This window comes from Cebidichthys violaceus, unplaced genomic scaffold (assembly GCF_023349555.1).
Source record: "Cebidichthys violaceus isolate CVI_PGR_0920_01 unplaced genomic scaffold, fCebVio1.0.p SCAF_16, whole genome shotgun sequence".
Taxonomy (NCBI): domain Eukaryota; kingdom Metazoa; phylum Chordata; class Actinopteri; order Perciformes; family Stichaeidae; genus Cebidichthys; species Cebidichthys violaceus.
In genome coordinates this window covers 3,544,147-3,566,073 of record NW_027176329.1, presented here as the reverse complement: position 1 = coordinate 3,566,073, position 21,927 = coordinate 3,544,147, and the positions used below count along the sequence as shown (strand labels likewise).

The following is a 21,927-nucleotide window of genomic DNA, read 5'->3' as shown; positions in this document are numbered from 1 at the left end:
TACACCTCATGCTTTTCTGTGAACTGTAGTCAAGTCACTGTAGTGCTACAAAGTGAACCAGAACTTCAGGCTCTGTTCTAGAGGTGAGAACACCTCTTTTAATATCCCACACACATCCCAGATGTGCAGCAATACAACGGGACCATGCCCGACTTCCCAGACCGGGTCTCAGTTACCGTGAACCTGTGAAACCGTCTGAACCATCGCCGCGAGCCATAGTTCGTTGTGTCTGTTTAGTCTGGTTCAGTATCACGGTGCACACATGAAAGCAGACCAAATAAAAAAAAAAATAAATTGCTGACGGCTACGTTTTCACACTTTGATCCACTGTGCGCACAAATCCCTTCTCATCCACTTTATCTCGAATAACTTTATAAACATCACTATTTTTTTTGTGGACTTTATTTTGCATATTAAAACAGACTAAATGTTGGCTTGTGAAAGTGCCCTTAAACGCCTGCACCTGTACAGCGACCAATCAAATGCCATGCCTCAAGAGTGGACAGGGAGAACTTAAAGTGTGATCTAAAACTCGTGTATAGATATTAACACATATCAGGCTGTTGAGGGGGAAATAGTAGCAACATCATTTCACGAGGTGATGCAGATTCTGTAGCAGCTTGTGACAGCAGAGTTCAAACCATAAACATGTGACTTTACTTTTCTAAGCAGTAGAGAATGTGTGTGTCTCCCTGCAGGCCAGCCAGCAGGTGGCAGCTTCCCAGCGCTCAGGCTCCAGTGCCATGTACATGAACCTGGCCCACATGCAGGCGGCAGCAGCCGGCGGGGTGGTGGGCGGCCTGGGCGGAGCTTCCGCCGTCAGCCCGTCCACCATGTCCAACTCGGCCGGCGGAGGGGTGAGCTCCATGGCCGACCAGGCCAGCAGCCAGGCGGCGGCCAAGCTGGCCCTGAGGAAGCAGCTGGAGAAAACCCTGCTGGAGATCCCTCCACCCAAACCCCCCGCCCCGCTCCTCCACTTCCTGCCCTCTGCCGCCAACAGCGAGTTCATCTACATGGTGGGTCTGGAAGAGGTGGTGCAGAGTGTGCTCGACAGTCAGGGTAAGCAGCCGACATTTGGAGGGGGAAAAACATCTGCATCACTTTGCAGATTAGTCTGAAAACCTGTGAGAGCAAACTGATGGCTAAAGTAAGCACCGACATTCCTCTGTGCAGGTAAACTCAGAGGGACGCTGGGACGCATGGAGCCTTTCTTCTGCGCACAATGCAGAACCGACTTCACCCCCCACTGGAAGCAAGAGAAGAGTGGGCGGATTCTCTGCGAGCAGTGCATGACTTCCAATCAGAAGAAAGCTCTGAAGGCGGAGCACACCAACAGGCTGAAGAACGCCTTCGTGAAGGCCCTGCAGCAGGAGCAGGTCAGCACCACCGAGCCTCTGCATCAATTAGATGTTTCTTGTGTTCATATCAACATAACGATCTATCACAGCGAACTGAATGTCACGCTAACTTTCCCACCCAGCCCTGCATCCCAGTGAAATGATACATTTAGTTTTGTAGCAAAGGCTTTCTTTCACCGTGGTCTGTGCACATTTGCGCCTTTAAGGAATCTGCGATCAGTTTAACCTCTTAAACTCCCCTTCCACTACGGCGTCCTCGGCCAGCATTGCTGTCAGCCTCAGCTTCATCATAATGAAACAAGACGACCTAAGACCTGCAGTCCGCCGTCAAGTGCAGCTTGATCCTGGATCAGGTCTCTGTAAAGTCACTAACCTCCCGTTGCTGGGTTAGCCTAAACTGTCCTGTGACCGGAGCATGCTGGGTAGTGGAGTAACCTTAGCTTACCTTAGCTGGGTTAGCTTAGCTCCCATCCCGGCTCTTCTCCATCCCCTCCTGGGGGCGGTGAGAAGAGCCGGCCCCGTTTTGACGTTAGTCCCCATAGCAGCCATTTCATTGTTACTACATGACCTCGAGGATGACCACAGCCTCATGAACCTTTTAAAACCACAAACTACAGAACCAAGACTTTTCTAGGGTTAGGGGGTTTCTGAGCAGTTGTATTCCATGCCCTCATATTTTTAGTGCACACTGACCTTTATAGAACTTGAGTTTTATTTGTTATCCTGCCAAACACTCCTTAACACAGCTAGTAGCTAGGTTACCTGACAGGGTTTTCAGAACTACTGTAGGTGAGTAGGTGTGTGTGTGTGTGTGTGTGTGTGTGTGTGTGTGTGTGTGTGTGTGTGTGTGTGTGTGTGTGTGTGTGTGAGTGAGTGAGTGTGTGTTCTAATCCATGTGTCTTCCTGAATGTGTCTCCATGACAGGAGATTGAACAGAGGCTGCAGCAGCAGGCGGCCCTCTCTCCCAGCTCGGCCCCTACCGGCCCGAACGCCTCCAAGACTGACACCATGATGCGACATCATGCACTCCGCCAGGTACACTGCAGCACACCTCCCACGGGACTTCACTTTCTATAGTATCAGCGCGTTTGTCTGCCCGTCTCGTGTGTTCTGTATTCAGTAGAGCTTCCATTCTATTCTCTTCAAATCAGTGAATTTCATTGACTCAATTATTGAGTTGTTTATTAAATCTCACTGCTCAACATTTAATTGTATGGTTTTATTAGAAGGATTACTAGCTGGAAAAAAAAACAAATTCATAATGATATGAAGTGCACTCTAAGCATGTTTTAAGCTGTAACGAGCAAATCTGTGCTGAAGACAAAGGAGTGGAGCACTGCTTGGTCTGTGGTAATCACATTCAGGTGCTCTCTGGATCCTTCTGGTGTACTGTGAAGGGCTCATTGCATCAGTGGAATAGGATCTGAAAAAAGTATAAAATGCAAGTCTCCTTCAAAGGAGAATCTGAAGGGTTCTTGCAAAATTCAAATTACCTTTATTCAACATGGCAAAATGTATTTAAATACGACCAACACAGGTCTTCGTCAGGGTCATTCAAATACATTTTACATGAAGTCCAACGGTGTGCCTTGGATTCTTTTTTTGAAGCTAACTTCCATTGGTGGGACCATCTCCCACCAATGGAATGAGCCTTTGGTGATCTTGATAACTAAATCCAATAATGCGTTGCATCTGCTACCCACCACGGGGGGGATGCGTGGCGGCGACGGTGAAGTTAATGGGATGCCTGTACTGTCCTCAGGCTCCCCAGCCTCAGGCCTCCATGCAGCGAGGTCTGTCCAACTCGGCGCGAGGCGTCCTGTCCAACTTCGCCCAGGCCTCCCAGCTGTCGGTGGCCAGCAGCCTCATGGGAATGACTAGTGCCAAGCACTGTGGCAGCGGCGGAGGCGGCAGCAGCAACAGACTGCAGCATGACAGCCGTCGCCAGATCTACAACATCCCAGGTAGCTACTGTACAGCGTCTTCTGTGTGCCTGAATCAGCTCATGGGAACCGGGAATGACCCCCATCAAGTAGTCTTGGCTCCCGATACGTCTTGTCCCAAAAACCTACTTGATTCTAAACTAGAGAGTTGATATGAATAAAGCTTTAACGGGGAATAATGTGACTCCTGAAATGAATGTAAATGATTCAGCTGGAGAGAAGACTTCTCCCTCTGACACTGGGTCCACCTTGATTGTGGTGTTCCAGAGTGGAGCTTCTCCTCTCACATCTGATCTCAGAGAGCACTTCACCCAGACAACAGACCGGTTTCATCCAGTCACTCACATTAATATTCACATAAGTTAGCGGCAGCTGTATGATATGAATGAGAAGCTGATGTCTCAGTGTTTTGAACATTGCTCTTTGAGGGTCAAAGTTTAGCATTTTGCCTCTACCAGTGCAGCCAAACCCTTTCACACTCACAAACTAATGAAATCCATTCAATGATGTCCGCATTGTGCCAGGTTCAGACCCTTTTATTTGACTTGGCACGTTCACATTAGAGTCGCTTTCCACTACGGGAAGTATAAACTGGGTTTTACAGTACATTAACTTCTTCTTGCGTTCTTTCTATAATTTTACAAACTGGACTATTTCAGACATGCGCCGTCAAAAAGGCAAAAGCTGGACTCGCTACATCTTTAGCTATGCTAGCAGCATGCTAGAATAACAGCTTTAAAGATAGGGATGTTGTGTATGTGTACTGACTATGGTGAGCCCCTGACTTTATCTCTAATTTATTTTTTATAGCCCAAAAATCACAAATCACACGTTTGCCTCAGAGGGCCTCCACAAGGTGGACATTGGTGGTTTTGATATTTGAAAAGTAGATATTACTGTTTTTCTGATAATGCAAATTAACAAAAAAAACTATCATGGCTGTCTTTTATGGTACAGGAGGCTTATTTGTAGAGCAAGTTGAGTTGTGTCAAATTTCAAGTCAGTCATGGCGTGGGGAGGCCGGCCTTCTTTTTGTTATTTATAGCGACACCATCGCGCCCATTGGGGTCAGATTTCTCATGAAGAATTGTTCACATCATTTCCAGTTTATGGGACAAAGTTGTATGTCTCTAGCTCATTGAAGCTCGACCTCTTCATGGTCTGAACCCTAAACATGAAAAGAATATACTTGCTGGAAACAAGAAGCTAACAGCTTGTCTCTAATAGAAGCCTGTTTTAAATACAGAAATGGTTCCTTCTGCTGGTGAATGAATAAACTCCAAAGCCTAAAGATGAAGTAAGGTGTTGATAGACGTGTTTGTCTTGTTCCCACAGGGTTAAATATTGCCTATCTGAACCCAGCGGCAGTTGGAGCCCATAAGAGCTCCAGCTTAGCAGACCGGCAGAGAGAGTACCTGTTGGACATGATCCCTCCTCGATCCATATCGCAGTCCATCACCGGACAGAAATGAGCCCCGCCCAGCTTACCTGCCCCACTGAAGCCCCCCCTCCCCCCCCCCCTCCCCATCCTGCCCTCCTACCCCATACTGAAGCACTCCCAGATCGACCAACATCCCCACCCCACCAACCCCATCGCATGCAGTGCCTGTCCGTGTGCCTACCTTAAACCAACCCATTCAAACCCACCAAGTCGGACAAAGACACTAAACTGTCATCTCAAATGTTCTTATTATAGTAAAAATCTTCTTTGTCAACGTTGTTTAACAATTATAATTCCCATTATTATTGCTGTTGGTAGCACTATTATTATACCTGCAACTACCATTTTTGCTTCAGTTACGATTACTCATTATGCTTTCTTCTTTTATAAGTGTTCGGTCCGTTCTTGTTTCTCTGCAGTTGTTCCTTTTCTTCGGGTCGTGCCGCTGGATCATTGTAGGGTCACTGTAGGCCACGGTCATGTAGGATTCAATCATAAAGCTTAGATGTGACTATTGCTAGTAACAGAAGATCAACAGGGTGCATTCTGGTTGCTATGCAACATAAAGTTTAACAACTTTGAAGCTTTGTAAAAAGTGTTAGCTCGCTAACTTGGAGTAACAATGTGGAACATTCTGATTGGAACAAACCCAAGGGAGGCATGAAAGCGAGAGCAGAGCGCCCACACTTGTGTCATCTTGTGGAAAGGGCCAGTTTCAAACCGATACACCGCTTAAGCTCCAACACCTTCAACCGGGGATTCGGGGCAGCATCGCCAGTTTTGAGGAGAGACCCTGCTACCTTCAGAGCCAACTGGAAATGACTGACCAAAGGTGCAGATATGTACAAAAGATAATCCTATGTGATCCGAGTTTGGAAAACCTTCTTTGCTAGTCGGCGCTCACCATCCCCCATCACCAGGTCCTCACCGCTTCTTCTTTTCAGATCTCAGCCTCTCTTGCTACAGATTTGAACAGTTACCAGCTGGATGTAACTTTAACTACATACTGTAGTTGTACTAATCAGGACTGACAGACACAGCTACGTCCCGACCGCACCTTCAGCGCACCAACGGTCAATGTGAACTCCTGCAAGGAGGGAGCTAACGGGCTGAAGGACGTTGTCTACAAGCTCACCCAGTATTCACGGTGGGATGATGGTGTCCACCCAGAGAGAGGCGGACTTTTTTACCTCCCATCTCACTACCTGCCCCCTACTCCCAAGTCCCTTTGGTTATCCAGTATGCACAGACTGAACCCTTTTTACCCAGCAGCTCCTCTTGGCATCACATGTTCTTTGAGAAAGTGAAAAGAACTCAAATCTGAAGGTAAAAATGCATTTTATGCGTCCAAACCACAGATGCTGTATCTATAAACCAAGAAGTCTGGGTTCCTTTTCTTGTTATATTTGGGTTTTTAGATTGTTGACCCATCCCCCAACCTTTCCTTATTTTTTTTTTTTTTTTTATATGGGTAGTTTATTTGTTAGTTTGTTAGTTTGTTTGTTTTGCGGCGTCTCCTAATGAAATGGTGGCATACCTGAGAGGTTTTAGCCCCCGGAGACGATAATAATCATCATAGCTAAAAACAGAAACTATTGAAATATCTGTATGGATTGTGTATAGATACCTAGCTTCAGAGGGCGAAAAAAAAAAAAAGGATGTGGATTATATCTTTCATGGGAGAGACATGGATCAATCATTGTGTGCACGCTCTGCACACAAGTTGCCTCACTCCAGAGGAGCACTTTGCATATTTCCAATTGGGAAAACATTTTTTTTTTTTTTTTTTTTCTTTTTTTTTTAAAAGAGGAAAAGAATGTTACAATTGAGAGTGGCTAAGGTCTGGATGCTGGCTGATGGCCGACCAGGGAGTCGGGGGAGATGTGCGGAGTATTGTGGATTGCATCAAGGTGTATTTTAAAGGATGGCCGAGGGTTACTTTGCCAGTGTCGATCTCTGTTAATGTCGCACCACAAATGTCAGTTTCCAAATTCCTAGCGCCCAGTGTGCCGGGGTTTGTTTTCATTAGCACATTTCATTCATTCAACTCTTCAATTTCTTCTGTAAATAAGGTCATGTAGAGGCAGTAACATTCCCCACCAATACATGTGATGTGTCACATGTATAGGAACACATGCAGCAGCAAACTGGTTTAGACCTCGAACCCATTTTCTCTGACTATATGTAGACACACACACACACACTACACTAATGAAAAGTGTAGTAACAACACTCAGTGGTCAGTCAATGTGCAGTATAACTCATGGGGCATTGTGCCAGAAGGACACAGTGGCTGTGGTGGTTCAGAACTGACCATCATTCTGAAGGGGGGGGGAGGTCTTGACTACTTCATCTTTGAAATCACGTGTCTGATTTGGATGAAATCCCATGCAGTGAGTGGTCGACTGACTTATTTTAGGGTATGGAAAGTCCAATCCGTGTCAAACATCTTCCAGGCAGGTGCTGAACATCCAGATTGTAGTGTGCTGAAACCACAAGGCACAGGTTCACCATTGACATGAGAGCGACACTGTTGCAGTAGGTTACAGGTGGCCGATACATGCTCTGGCAGCCATGTTGGATTCCTTCAGTTCTTGGGCAACAGCCGATGTGTTTCTGACAAACTGTTTATCTGTTTGTGTGCAGTTTGTGTGTGTGAATGGAACAGTCACCAATGACTTTTGTGTTTAAATGATATGCCTGAACATATGTTTGGTTAGATTTCATTCTGGACTCTTTGACTTTGAATCCTCTGTACAACGCCATGCAGACTTGTGTCAGGTACTTTGGTTTATGACTGAATACCTGCAAACCAAGTGACACTGTCATCAGCTTCAGCTCTACTTTGTGTCAATTAGCAAATGTTAGCATGCTAACATTCTGAACTCGGATAGTAAACGCAGTATAAACATTATACCTGCAAACTACCTTTTTAACATTGTCATTGTGAGCATGTTAGCGTCCTGAAATTGGCATTTAGCACAATGCACTGCTATGCTAAGTGAAGCCACACAGCTCAGCGTGGCTGAAGTCTCTTACTTTGTTAAATCTCTTTCTGCTGAATGGCTGATGCAACAATTAAAACATATTTCTAAAAGTACATGTTTTTTTAAATTTTTTAAATGGCTAATACATTTTAGCATCCCCCCTCAAAATGAAATGGGAGAAAAAACTATAGCACTTCATATGAAAGAGAGTGTGTGTGTGCGTGTGTGTCTGGGCAGTCTTGGCAAAGCCTTCATTTAGAACAAAGCTACTGTCTGTACCGTAGAAGCTAGCACTGTTGAATTAGCCCACCAGCTAGTTCGCTAAGCTAGCTTGTTTTCATTGCTCAGTGTTCTTTCTCATGGAGGGCTTCTGTCTTCATTCAGTCTGAAAAGCTATAACATAATACTGTGGTTTTCTGTCCATGTTCACAATTTGTATCAGCTCTTCAGAGTGTTAGTCAAATCCAAACACTCCACGTTTTAACGGGGAAATTGTCATTTTAACTAAAGAATTGCCCCTTCTAAGTCCCGCCCCTTTACACTCTGCTCCAATAACAGTTGAGCAATCTTTGAACCTGGCAGAACCCCAGTCAACTTTCCTCTTTTACTATCGCTGAGTTCCAGACAACTTCCAGGTCCCAGTTGAAATTCTCATCTTCCGACCTCCAAGCATTGCAGGTGATCATTAAAACATGGCTGATTAGATTGTTTATCGTAACCAGTTACATAATAACATCTGTGACATATTTTGACATTGATTTACATGTAGAACAGGTTAAATATGTCATCATATGTACTGTCAAATATACTTTAAGCTGCCTTGTCATGTGAAGTCTGGGTGGATGGATCTGTTCCAGTTTACAAGTAGGACTTTTGAGTGGCGTTCCATTGTACTCTTTCTAGTAGTCGGTCAGAAAGTTTTGAGTTCTGAACTGGGATCTCTAAAATGTGATTTTGATATGCACAACAGGAGAAGATCTTGAGTTAAGTTCATCATCGTGAATAATCATCCATTGCATAATGTAGTCCTTGCTGCCAGCTTCCTGACACCAGGCACCTAAACCATGCGTCCATACATGGGCTAAATGGAACCAGCGACGCCATCTTTCCTTTTTGTCAAGCTTGTCTGACCTAGCAACAGTAACTAAGGGGGGGCGGGACAATTGGTACGTACAATTGATCAAATATCCTTAGTTGTGATGAACTTTTCCATCTTTTTCTTTTTAGCTTGAGCGTAGTTTGAGAGACGAATAGAGGAAATCCTTTATGGGGAACAACACGAGCTCTTCTTCTGAACACAAGACAGTACCACTGGAGTATATATATACGTTCTGTAGACATGACTCTATTTAAGAACACAGGTTGTCCTCGGAGGAGTTCCACACGGTTGAGAGATTTGTGGTGTAACCGCACAGCCTCAGTGCTTCTGTTGTTTCCATGTTGGATGTGAACCTGTGTCACTGTTACACTAACCCTCTGCGTTGTTACACTTCCACTGTCGCAGTGGTCGGTAGTGTCAGACTCGTGTTCTGGTTCATCCGGTTCTGATGGAATCCAGAGCTGCCCCGTCAGGCGTCCCGACGATACGATGATAAAGTGAAATGGACGACTATGAGACTACCTAGGGTTAGATTCAGAGAGGTAAACTGAAGGTCACACTTGGGAAAACATCATTTCTGTTCATTATATAAAAAACATGAATCAATATTCCCTTTGGTGGAGCGGTTGAAATTGGATGTATAGATATATTTTCATGAGTTTTTAATGTCTGGGATGAATTTTTACTGCCACTCACAATATGTTTTTAGCAATGTTTTCGTCATGCATCTCCTTTTGCTGCCAAGCTGAAGTTTGAGGGGGAAGCTCCCGTCTCTCGCTCTTTTGCAGATGCATCCACACACTTTGTATTTGGACTGCAGATTCTTTCTTGAAACCTAAACATTTCAATTTGAAGTCATTCTTTTTTCTGTTTTCTTTCTATTGCAGTTTTAAAAAAAAATAAATAAATAAACAAATGTATTGACTATGAAATAAATGACACGATATTTGCTAGGTTTGAAGTAATAATGACTTATTGTACATAAGCATTTTCTCCTCCCTTGTACTGAAAAAAGAAATTAAATGGTTGTATATTGTGTAGAAAAGCAAACAAAAAGCCATGAATATTGTGAAGCTTGTCATTTCGTTTTGTGATCACTGTGTATTATTGTGTAACAATGTGCAAAATGTTTGGGATTCTTTTTTTCCTCTGCTTCTTGAAGCGGTCTCCCTGGATGCGTTCACTTTGATCGGGGACTAGTTAAGCGTTCGCAGGAAGGTGCTCATTGGTTCAGGCGGTCGGCTCACTTTGCGGTCATCTCTCTCGGAGCAGTGGCGCTTGAGACGACTTAGTTTCTTACAGAAGGGTTCCGTGAGCACTTTGAGTCTTTCACTGTCTGTGTCGATCACATGGACAGAACTGAACCAGTGGTTCGCTCCAGGGTCAGACTGAGGTACCAGTTTGCTGGTTCTGGTTTCTCTCTAAAGGACCAGACTGGTGTCTTTTGCATGTTCACACAGTCCACATGTGTCCACATGTTCAGGCAGCCATTGGCTTTCTCCCAACCATTGAGTCTTGACGTTTGCTGGATTGGACAGTGGATGCCGAGTCAGCGTTAAAATATGACATTTAAAAACGTCGACATGGTTTCCAGTGTGTACTTTTCCCAGCTGTTCAGTGACTAAGCACATCTGGAAAGATATGTGGCCGTTTTAACGGTCATCTTTCAATGCTGCGAGCAGCGCACACATCTGAAGAACCTGGACTAATGACCGCTATGCTACGTTCTCTGTGTGACAACATGTTTTGTGATGAACCAACATCTTCATCTCCAGTGTCCAAAGGGTATCGATGCATAAATGAAATATCAGTGAGCAGCGATAAACGGTCTTAAGCTTCATCACACACAATGTTGATGAGGACCCAACAGACCACTGAGGCCTGTGCCCTTTTTTGGAGGGAACTCTTTTTGAATTTGTGGCATCAAAAAGAAGTTTGTCACTTCAGATATGAGCGCTGACATCAGTGGAACCCTGGTCTGACCTTCTGTGAGATGTTTGTCATTCAACGGGCACAGCTGCTGCCGCTGCTGCTGACCCTGAATCAGTGATCACTTTTTCCTGCCGACACCAGCATACGACGTGTATGGTCCTCTACTGTTTGACTTTATCCCTTACTAATGCAGGGAAAACGTTTGATTTCAAATCAGTTTTTATCAATTTTCAGTTGACGTTTTGTATAATGTTGACAATGCTGAAATAAACATCTGGGAGAGCAGAAACAGAGGATGAAATCGACCGGGAACCAATTGAAGTCCTTTTTGTTTTGCTTACATCAATCCTGACCTTTTGCACATACTTGATATTTAACGGTCTTCAAAAAAGTAAAAGAAAAATAATGCTGTTTGAATACTGCCAGTTGACAATTATGCATTGATTGAAAAAAATAAGCTAATTTTGGAGGAAATAACTTTGTAATATTTATCTCTTGCAAGCTATGTTTAATAAAGGTTGAAACAATTTGCTTTCAAGTTTGACTTCATTCACCTTTTTGTAAGCGGAGCGTCTCATTAAATTAACCAACTCTTTATTTCATAATCTCACTTATTTGAACAACTCTCCTTGATGTTAATGGGATGGAAAATTAGAAACTCGTATTAGTGTAACAGTACAGCGATATAGAGATATAGATCACCTCTCTGAACCTTTATGACGGGACGATTTCATGACTTGAATTGTTCCCCCTTCACACAGGACGCCGTGGGACCAAAAGCCATCATGGCGCCTGGCAAGCCGCTGGAAATAAGGAGTTTCAGCGGCAAGGCAAACATGCTGACCGATTTAACATTTAAAACAAGTTGGAAAGCAACGCAAACCTGCACGTTCCACCATGTGACGGGACACATTATAACAGAGCAGCCTGGTCACAACGCTCGTCCACAAACTGCCATCATACGATAAGATGATGACGTAACTCAATATGATAATGTCATTTTTGGGGAGCTCAGATAGATAGACGTTAGTCGTCAGCTAAAAGAAAACGGGAGAATGTTGAAATCATTCCTCAGACAAGAAAGGGTTTTCAATGATGGGGCGGTAGGTCAACTGTTTTTCAGAACACGTGGGAACCCTGCAAGAGATTTCAACTTTTGATCTCATAATTGTGAATTTTGAGCTCATAATTATGACTTGCCATGGGGATATTGTTATTATCCCGGCTACATGTTTCTCTTTACTGGCGGAGATGGGCTTTCACAGATGTGACCCTTCAACAACTTCAAAGTTTCCAAGTAAATGGTCTGTACCTGTATAGTTCTTTACTAGTCTTCCGAGCACTCAAAGCTCTTTAACACTACATGTCATCATTCACCCATTCACACCCATTCATTCACTGATGACAGGGCTACCATGCAAGGTACCACCTGCTCATCAGGACTAACTAACATTCATACGACAGGAACAGCCTGCAGGAGTTTGGGGTTAAGTGTCTTGCCCAAGGACACTTGGACATGGACTAGTGGATCTGGGGACGACCCGGTCTACCACTGAGCCACAGTCCCCCAAGTTCATTCTACGGTGGTTGACTTCACTTCAAGGCTCCTACTTGAACCACTAGGGGTCAGGGTTAAGCAGGCAGATGGAAGGAGTCAGCTGTGTTGAAAGCTGCTTGGGTTTGACTCACACAACAAGGAGTGAAGGAACATAACTGAAACCTGTAATAAACCTGTACTAGACCTGTAATAGACCTGTAATAGACAGTAAGACCAACACATTTTAACATAGACCAAGGAACGGATTAACAGCCCCCCCACTCCCAAATATGAATATGACTGCTATAAGTAAAACAATGTGTTCAATGTTTTTATGTATACAATTTTGCATCCTAGTCTTGTATGTAGTCATTATGAATTCTGCATTCTTCTTTTGCATGATCTGCTACAGCCCCCCCCCTCATTCAGATTGTAGTTCAGCATCTGTCCCCAACATGTCAGCCGCCACACGCAGCAGTGAAAAGCAGTGCCACTACAAAACCCTAGTGAATGTTGTGCAAGAAATATGACATTGATTTTAGTTATGATATTTCTTTCCATGTCCAATATTGTGAAAAAGACAATCAACGGAGAGTTAGAAACTGAAATGTCATGGCCATGGGGGCTGGAACCTATCCCAGCATTCACTGGGGCAGGGAGCACCTCTACAGGTCAAAGGTCAGTCACATATAGACAGACAACCGCTCACTCTCACACGTACAGCCTCGTTAGCGCTGGCTAAGCTAACCTCATTTTTCAGCTTTTCACCTCATGCCGCTTTGAGGCGATCAGCACTAAACACTGCACTACTGTAGTGCAATTCGAATTTTGTAAATGCCATTGATGCCTCAGCAACCCTCAAGCGGCTCCCACACACAAACGACGCTGATATCAATAAACCTCTAAACAGGGGAACTTCTTGTTTTGCAGTTTGACAGGATCGTCCCTGAGGCATTTCTTTCCCCCGTGTCGTGTCGGCCTTTCCAGTTAAACACGTAGAGGATCTTCACAACAGCTGCACTTCCGTCTGTCTGTCTGTGTGCAGCAGGACAACACATTCCAGAGCATGCCTGAGGAGGACGGTGTTACCACAGTACAATGTGGGCCGGTGGGTGGGGCCTGCACCCTGTTGAACGTGCAGAACGTGCACTCCTTTGACTGTTTACATACATGCCTGTCTCAAGGACAGCCGCACAGCAGCTGGAAGACGTCTGCTAAACAACAAGGCAATAAAATGACATTCACGCTGCAATGACCACAGACAACCACAGGGGACTCGTCTGCAGAGAGGTTGTGTGATATAACTCCAGTGTGACCTTCCACTTTTCTAGGATTCCATGAATGAAATGTACACAACAGCTTTACGTACACTGAGGCTGCAGCGTTAGTGAGCCACTGCCCCCCCCCCCAACCTGTTAACCAACCTACTTCAACATTTTGGGACATGCACATATGTACATACATGAGGTGTTTTGATGGATGTGGATCTTTTGTTTGAGTCAGGATGGGGTTAGCCTGAAAGACCTGAAGCAGGAGGAAGCAGCTAGCCTGGCTCTTCTTAATACCCAAGCCAGCCCCCCCCCTAAAGCCCACTGACTAACATGTTGTATCTTGATGGATTAGATCAGCAGAGCAATGGTGCAAGAAGTGTAAGATTGGCCTCTGATTCACAACGTATTGATTGTTCACTTATTTATGTAACTGTAAAATGTTCCAAACAGCAGTGAAGAGATGGTTGCAGTGAGAGCCGAGACATTGATAAAGTATTTTTTGTTGGAAACATGTAAATTCAATGATAGAATAGAAACTAAGTCAACATTTTTTTTTAAGAGACGCAAAAGTCATAACAGCTCTGGGACTGGGATTCAGGATTCAATAATGTTCAAGAAAGAAATCCAAACCCCAGTTATCTGGAGGAATTAAACATATTGGTTTAGAATGAGTACAGCTGTCTCATGATATCTATGATATATATGTACAATCTCAAAGTGATCAAAGTCAGACGAGTCTGTCTTCGCAGCATACCTCATCAAAGCCCCGCTTCATAAAGACTGTTGACAAGGCAATCTCAGCTCAAGTCTTCATCAGACCGTGTAGTTTGTACTGTCGTGGAACTGTAGACTTCCCATGATTCTGAGCACCTGTGAACACTACTCATCCATGTTAACAGTTCAATCTTGACCGAGCAGATGACACAAGCTGCCGTTCATTTCAAAAGCGAGCGGTGCTGAGAAATGAAGATAATGCTGAAATGCCAAAATAAAGTGCAGTTCCTCAAATGGCCACTTGTGGCAGGCTCCTGAAGGGAGAACAACACAGAAAAGAAACATGATATAACTGCTGGTGTTGAACAGCACATATTAATTGACACCCTTATGGTTTACTGGACGTTTGGAGCCTGTTCAGCCTGTTCAGCCTGTTCAGCCTGTTTAGCCTGTTTAGCCTGCTGCTGCTGCTGCTGCTGCTGCTGCTGCTGCCCTGGATGAGCAGATGTGAATGGATGAATGAATGGAGAGTCGGCTCATGTTGCAGCAGTGTTTAATGGGTGGTGTGGTGAGGCCGATTCAACTTTGCGAAGTGAAAGTGAAGCCATGTGGTGTTGCCCTTTGGTGTGCACAACAATGCAGGCTGGTTTTAAAGAGAGAGTTAAAAGGACTACTTCAATATACTGTATGTTATTTACAGTGTAATACACTCATCTCATATAAAGTCATTGTGTACTGTAATATGCTGTAATGAGAATGCGTATTGAGAATAATAACGTTATATAAACTATAACTGAACAGAGGTCCTCCTGTCCTCGAGGTGAAACTTGTTTTGCGTTTAGTTTGCTGAAGGTGGAGTCAGACATTCCAGCCTCCCTCTGCCTGTTTACCTTTTCCTCTCTCTTTCTCCGATCCTTCCACACATGCACACACACACATGCACACACACACACACACACACACACACAACTGCAGGTTGGTTCATGCCTCACCTAGGTCTGTCTTTTCAAAACAACAAGTCTGTGATGCATGTTAGACTTGTACATGCTGTACAATACAAACTTTCCACCTCCAGTCATGTAGTGTTGTTTCATAACCACTGAGACTAGGACGGTCTTATTATATTGTGTTGCATAAGTCATTGTTTGCCACCTTGAACCTCTCTGCGGGGGGGGGGGGGGGGGGGGGGGACTACAGGCCCCAGTGCCTCAGGGGCCCAAAGGCTCCAGGCTCACTGTGCGGCCATCAGCTTGTGGTGATTTATACATTTCTAAATACGTTTGTTAATACTGTAGATTCATAAGGACATCATAATGTGTCCCCTGCATTGTTAAGTAATCTTGTGACCCTGTGTGGTAGAGAAGTCCCGTACAGCGTGTACAAGAAGTGACACTCAGGCCGTCGCCATCTTGGTTTTTTTGCGACCAGAAGTGATACTAAAGTTAAACTGAATGCAGAATGAATAAACAATACATTTTGAATTGATAACATTTTTTAAATTAACTTTGGTAAACTGAAAACACACTGTGGACGGGTCAAAGTTCTTAAATTAAAACGGAGACAACTCCCAAACAGGACAACTCTGTGGTAGCCATGTCACACCAATCACAAGTCATTTATTGTTTATTTTACTCAAAATGGGACCTTCATTTACTAAATGAACATTGAAAAACTAGAGATTGAGACCATAAACTCATGTTCACAATGTTTACTGAGGTAATAAATCAAGAGGGAAGTAGAGTCATTTTCTCATAGACTTCTATACAACAGAAGGAGTCGCCCCCTGCTGGACATTAGAGAGAATGCAGCTTTAGGACATGAAGCGTTGGCTTCACGTTTCAGTCCCGGAGTTGCCTGATCTAACCCTTATTTCAGTACATGTTGGGCTTATGTCAAAGAAGCAGACACTGCCAGGTTATTTTAAGACGTTGTTGTTGAAACACACCCACACAAGTCACTTTGCTGGCCTGTCGGTCCGCTCAGCTGTGCGGGTCCTCACCACCCGATAGTTTGCTAGTTTCTCCTCTGAGTTCCCGGATCCACGTCAGAACCGTGGTTTGTCACTCATGGTGTCAGAAGGCCCTCGCACCACACCAGCGTGTTTATCGACCTCGGTCCAATCTGGTGCCTCTCTTTATGAAGACAGACGATTGAGTTTAAGGGGGCAGCAACATATGTAATTCTTTAGAGACGGATGTGTAGCAGAACCGAATAAGGACATAGTGCCTTTTACAGAAATCACACCGAAATTCTAGAAGTGAAAGTAATGTCACAGTGAGCAGAAACTCCCTCCTGTTTGAAGCCAACTCATTATTGCAGCACAATAAAAAAACACACTTCCTCGGAATGCGGACATGCTCTGCCTGCATGCCGCATGCATGGACCAGGACTTCAGCCAATCACAGAACGCACGGCTGCAGACTTCAGCAGACAGTCTGAGGGGAGGAGTTTGTTTTGCCGGATGGATGAAACAGCAAAGAGAAGTGAAACCCGTAAAGAAAGAGACAATATGACAAATACAACTCATGTCATCTTTATGTCACCATAACGTTAGAGTGGTGCTGTGTTCACACTACGAGTGTCAAAAGTAACCAAAAAACAAGCCTGGCCAGCTACAGTGGCTGCGTTTACACTACCAAATATTCGGCCTTTTGCCGTTACCGTGTGAACACAGCCTCCCTCTTTCATTCCTTCAACCACATTCTTGAGAAGGTCGACGTATTTGTGCATAATCCAAAAACCTGTTGGTATCCAACTCCTTCTTAATACTTAAAAAGTGTGTTTCTCCTTCCGACCAGAAATGTGGACTTTTCTTGTGAGCATGCATCTCTACTTCAGCTTTGCAAATGTCGTATACACAGTGTCTCTGCTCAGTCACCTCCGTTCACAGGTGAAAAAAAAACTAAAAGCCAAAATGCGATAGCCGTAATCCAAGATGGCGACGGCCAAAACGCCAAACTCGAGGCTTCAAAACAGCAGTCCATTATGTGACGTCTGGGACGACTACATCCACTTCTTATATACAGCTCATGGTTACATGGCGTACTACTGTGTCTGTAAAGTGAAACACAATTGACCCTTTGCTAAGTCCCACCCCTAAATCGAGACTGGCCAATCATGGCGTAGCATCACCCAGCTCTGACCAGGTTCCGTCAGCTGTCCGTCTCTGCTCCATAGACTCTCATGTGATCAGTTCAGATTTTCTTCTTTTGTCGGCCAGGTGAATACATTTAAAGAAAAGAGAATCAAACTCTCCAAAACCGCCTTGGTTCATCTTTACACTGTTTCAACGATCATCAACTCCGGTTTGATCAAAATAAACCCCAGAAGTCTCTCTGTTAGGAGAGATAATATTGGGAGAGGAGTGAGAGAGAGGTGAGACATCAGAGAAAACAGCTGAACCACAGTATTCTGTAGCGTCCGTCAGCTCATTTGACCACAGATGTGCAATTGACGGCTCGATAGCAGTCGTCTTCACTGGCATTGTTCGCCTGACTTTGGTTATTGGTTTTTGGAAATGGTTACTTTCTCACATATTAAAACATATTAAAACTTAAGTGACATATTAACAGTTTTTATTTTATTTACTCAAAACTTTCTTTCTGAGGTAAAACGTCAAAAACTATTAATGCCACACAGGCATTCAAATGTTTACTTCAAGTTCAAATTCAAGTGCATTATCAGCACAATGTACTTCAATTTCCTGAAAGTCTGCTCACGGTGGAGCTTTCAATTTGTAATGCTGAATAATAACTATTCATATTTTAAATCTTCTATATTTTGTGAGTAAAATGAATCTGCAATGTAAGCCTCTTTCTGTCCGGTAAATGTAGTACTACAAGGTTTTCCTCTGAGGTAGAATTATACAGTAAAGTGTACAGCTGAGTTGGGGTACAATGAGAGAGAATAGTTATGCTTTTCATATATAAACATCGTAATAATTCCTTTTATTTTGTCCCATAGGCATTTCATGGCAGGTGTGGTGCTGAGGACCCAGTGTCGAACGGCAAGCAGCAACACCACAGGCACATTGGCCCGTTCTCAACGGGCATTTTAAACTGCACAAGGATTAAAATCCATCATCATTGTAACCCATCCTAAAATTCTGAGCTAATGAGTGTACTAGTCATGGAGAGTGCTACTCACCTGAGGAGTCATCACCTGAGGAGTCATCACATGATGCGTCATCGGGGTTATCTCTGCTTGGGCCGGCAGCCTCCGGTGAATGCTGGAGCTGTGGAGTTTGACAGATGTGGAGTTTGACAGATGTGGCAGCGCAGGTCAAAACAGCATCCAGCTGCATCAGGTGTTGTGTTTCCTGAGCTTGAGCTGGACTAAAAGTCAGGATGTCTCCTGTGAGGCCCCCACCTCTAAGTGCAATATTAAATGACTGGAGCACCAGTCACATGTAACTCTATTCATTAAACTGTGGTGATTTCAAGACACTGACTCTTTGTATTCATTTTTTGAGCTACTTAATCTCACTAAACAACATCACAGAATACAATAAATATAAAGTATAACATCAGGGGCGTGTTAAAGATGGATCATGGGTTATTAACGGGTATAAAGACATTCTTTTATGCTTTTGGTACGCGTGTTCCCTCAGGTTGCTCTCTGTGTGTTTATCAGAAGCGTGACATCATCGTTAACGGCAGGCTCAGGACCAAACTTGCTGTGTAAGCACAAGAAACTTCCCGTGATGACTCACTGTGAGGAAACAAGAGGAGGGAGGGATGAGAGATGAGGACATAGATAAAACCATAAATCTGAATACACTGCCACATTGCCTTTGCTTTCCTTTTAATAAGGACAAAATGCACGTCTCCATAATGTAAGTCATTACATTTTAGAATGAAGACTGATTTTACAGTGGGTGTTATGTTAGGTGGATAAATTTAGGTTAAGTTAAGGGTACGGTTTAAGCTGGTAGCGTGTGTGCGTGTGTGTGTGTGTGTGTGTGTGTGTGTGTGTTAACATGCGGCTGTCGAATGCACCCTCGTGAACAACTGCTTTAGCCAAAGAGGAGGCGAGTGCCCCTCAGCCAATAACAGGCCGCGGCTGAGGACAGAGCGGGGCATGCAGCATTCTGCTATCATGACTTGATGGTAATGATGTTGTAACTTACACACACCCCCACACACACACACACACACACCTTAAACATTAGGGCATGTTGTGTCAGGTTAATGTGAAAAGCTCAGACCAAAGAAAGTACAAGATTATACACACATCCCCAAGTTTTCTGTCAATTTCCACTAAAAAAATTGAAATAAATGTCAAGTAAAGGAAATTTCGAAATTTCAAAATTTCGAAATTTCGTTGTATCACTACAATGACAATAAAAACCTCTTTATCTTTATCTTATCTTTAAAGCAAACAGAAAAATAGGAAACCATTCTAACCAAAGACTGTACTCAATACACTGTATCAACACCCATCTCCAACTGCTGTGTGAACGGAGGAAGTGATGCTTCATTTAAAGCCAGATAGTCCTTCTACCTGACCTACGGACAGACGACGTGACGGCTCAGACAGCACTCTCCGCCACCATCATTTCAAACATCAGAAGAGGGAATCTCTGTGGAAGAATGCTCCAGAAATGTTGTGAAAGTAACACATTTTCATTGCTTTTTTCACCCCCCCCCCCCGTGTAGTTAGTCAATCATCTGTAGGTGAGAGTAAATCATGCTGTCAAATTCAATGATCAGACAAGTCTGTGAAAAGATTGATGCCCAAGGTTATAGAATATGTTCTGTAGTTCATTTTTCTCTAAGACAATGACAAGCTGTTAAACAATGGCAGTGAAGTGACACTGTCTCAGTAGGGACGCCTCATTTACACTCCATGCATCAGTTGTTAACAGGACAAAAACAAAGATTATTCAAAAATCTAAAACGACTCAATCATTTTCAATAATTAAAATGTCCTATTGCATCTGTTATGTAGTGTTGTTTTGCTCTAATAAAAAAAGCCATTCATCCGTGGTCATGGAAAACTGAGGATCAGATTGTCCTCCGTGTTATTCTTTGTCGGAAATCAGACGGTGGACATGTGTGCGCTCCGTTAGCGGCGTCAAACAGACACTGGGCGTTTCCGTTGTTGAGACTTGCTCTACATGTGACTGCACCCGCCCCCTCACCCGCCCAGCCACACAATCACATGTTTGCTTCATCCCAAATGCCTACACCTGTTGTTGTTCGTGTGTATATTCTATTATTATGTATACATGTAAGGGGAAATATTACGTTTTGCAACTCGCATTTTTGTCGTGCAAGGCAAGGACTCGACCTGGACAGGTCGCCACACTATCACAGGGCCCACACATACAGACAGACAACCATTCACGCACATTCACACCATACGGGCAATTGAGAGTATTCAATTAATCTAAGCTGCATGTCTTTGGACTGTGGGAGAAAGCCGGAGAACCCGGAGAGATCACAGAAGAGCCGCTCAGCCCGGGATACCAACCCGGGCCCCTCTTGCTGTGAGGCAACAGTGCTGGTATACCCTTCTCTCTCTCTCTTTTAAAGTCAATTATAGGCAAACAAAAATAGTTCAGTGTAGCGTAAGTTCCCTAACTTTCCTTGTAAACTACCATGAATACGACTAACTTTCCTCATGCCCATTCTTAAGCTGTGAAGCAGCACTCCAACCTACAGCAGCCTGCAGGCCTGGAGCAACACTCCTCACAAAGTGACTCTCAGATAAACAGTGTCCTTATCTGTTGCTCTCAGCAGTTACCAGACGTCAGCAGCGCAGAGCAGAGAACATACTTTGAAAAGGGAAAAACAATCCTGCGCCGTCCTCTGGCTGCACGCCCCACAGCAGGAGCACAGCATGTAGAGTGGCATGTCTACGGGTCCTGTGTGTGTGCTAAATAGCAAGGGAATTAATACAGTCATTCTAATAGTCATTTAATAATGACAGCTGGTAGGCAGGTGCATAACAAAAATGAAATCTAGTTGATAAATGTCTAATGCATATACTGCATATATATATATACTTATATAAAGTATATATACTTTTCCAAACCACATACAAAGTGCTGAACATACATGAACTATTGCAACTAAATATAACAAAACAACCATAAAATACATAAAAAGCAAGTCTGAAATTGTGTTTCTTTTGTTTTAAAGTGACTTAAAAAAACAACCGAGGGGCCCGAAGTGAAAAGGACCGGTCCCCTTTCATTTGAAGGTGTGACGCGTTCTCTCGTGGTGCGCCTGGTGCTCTAGTGCAGCATTTCAAATCAGCTAGTTTAGAGGTTTTGTTGTGTGAGGCATGAGAAGAGTGGACCGCAGTATCCATACCTGGAAGAAGTCAATGCAGGAAGCACCATCTGGAAGTTCTTGACCGATAAAACTGTTTTTTTTTATTTTCTTAACTGGAAAAAAAACGGAATTTATTTGCCGGTCAAAGAAGACCGTACTAAGAGATTTGTGCGTTGTTCAGCAATGGAGCGAGTCATTTAATACAAAGTCCTGCTATGTGACACATTCACTTCCAGCTGTGAGTCGGTTCTGTAGAGAACATTAGTGCAACCCGTTTAAGCTTCTATGGCCGTCAGCTGGACGGAACCAGAAGCTTGATGAGCGGACCACTGATTATTTACCCAGTGAAGAGCAGACACACGGGA

General features: G+C 43.9%; 1 protein-coding gene across 1 annotated transcript in view; it reads left to right on the top strand.

Annotated features, from left to right (window-relative positions):
- Positions 1–11,287, top strand: part of gatad2b (GATA zinc finger domain containing 2B) — a 43,524-nt gene extending 32,237 nt beyond the window's left edge. Inside the window, exons 7-11 of the mRNA XM_068710772.1 lie at positions 699–1,059; positions 1,174–1,376; positions 2,283–2,393; positions 3,121–3,322; positions 4,637–11,287. Of these exons, the coding sequence (XP_068566873.1) occupies positions 699–1,059; positions 1,174–1,376; positions 2,283–2,393; positions 3,121–3,322; positions 4,637–4,773 (1,014 nt within the window). The 3' untranslated portion in view covers positions 4,774–11,287. The remainder of the gene's footprint in view (positions 1–698; positions 1,060–1,173; positions 1,377–2,282; positions 2,394–3,120; positions 3,323–4,636) is intronic.
- The last annotated feature ends 10,640 nt before the right edge of the window (positions 11,288–21,927 follow it).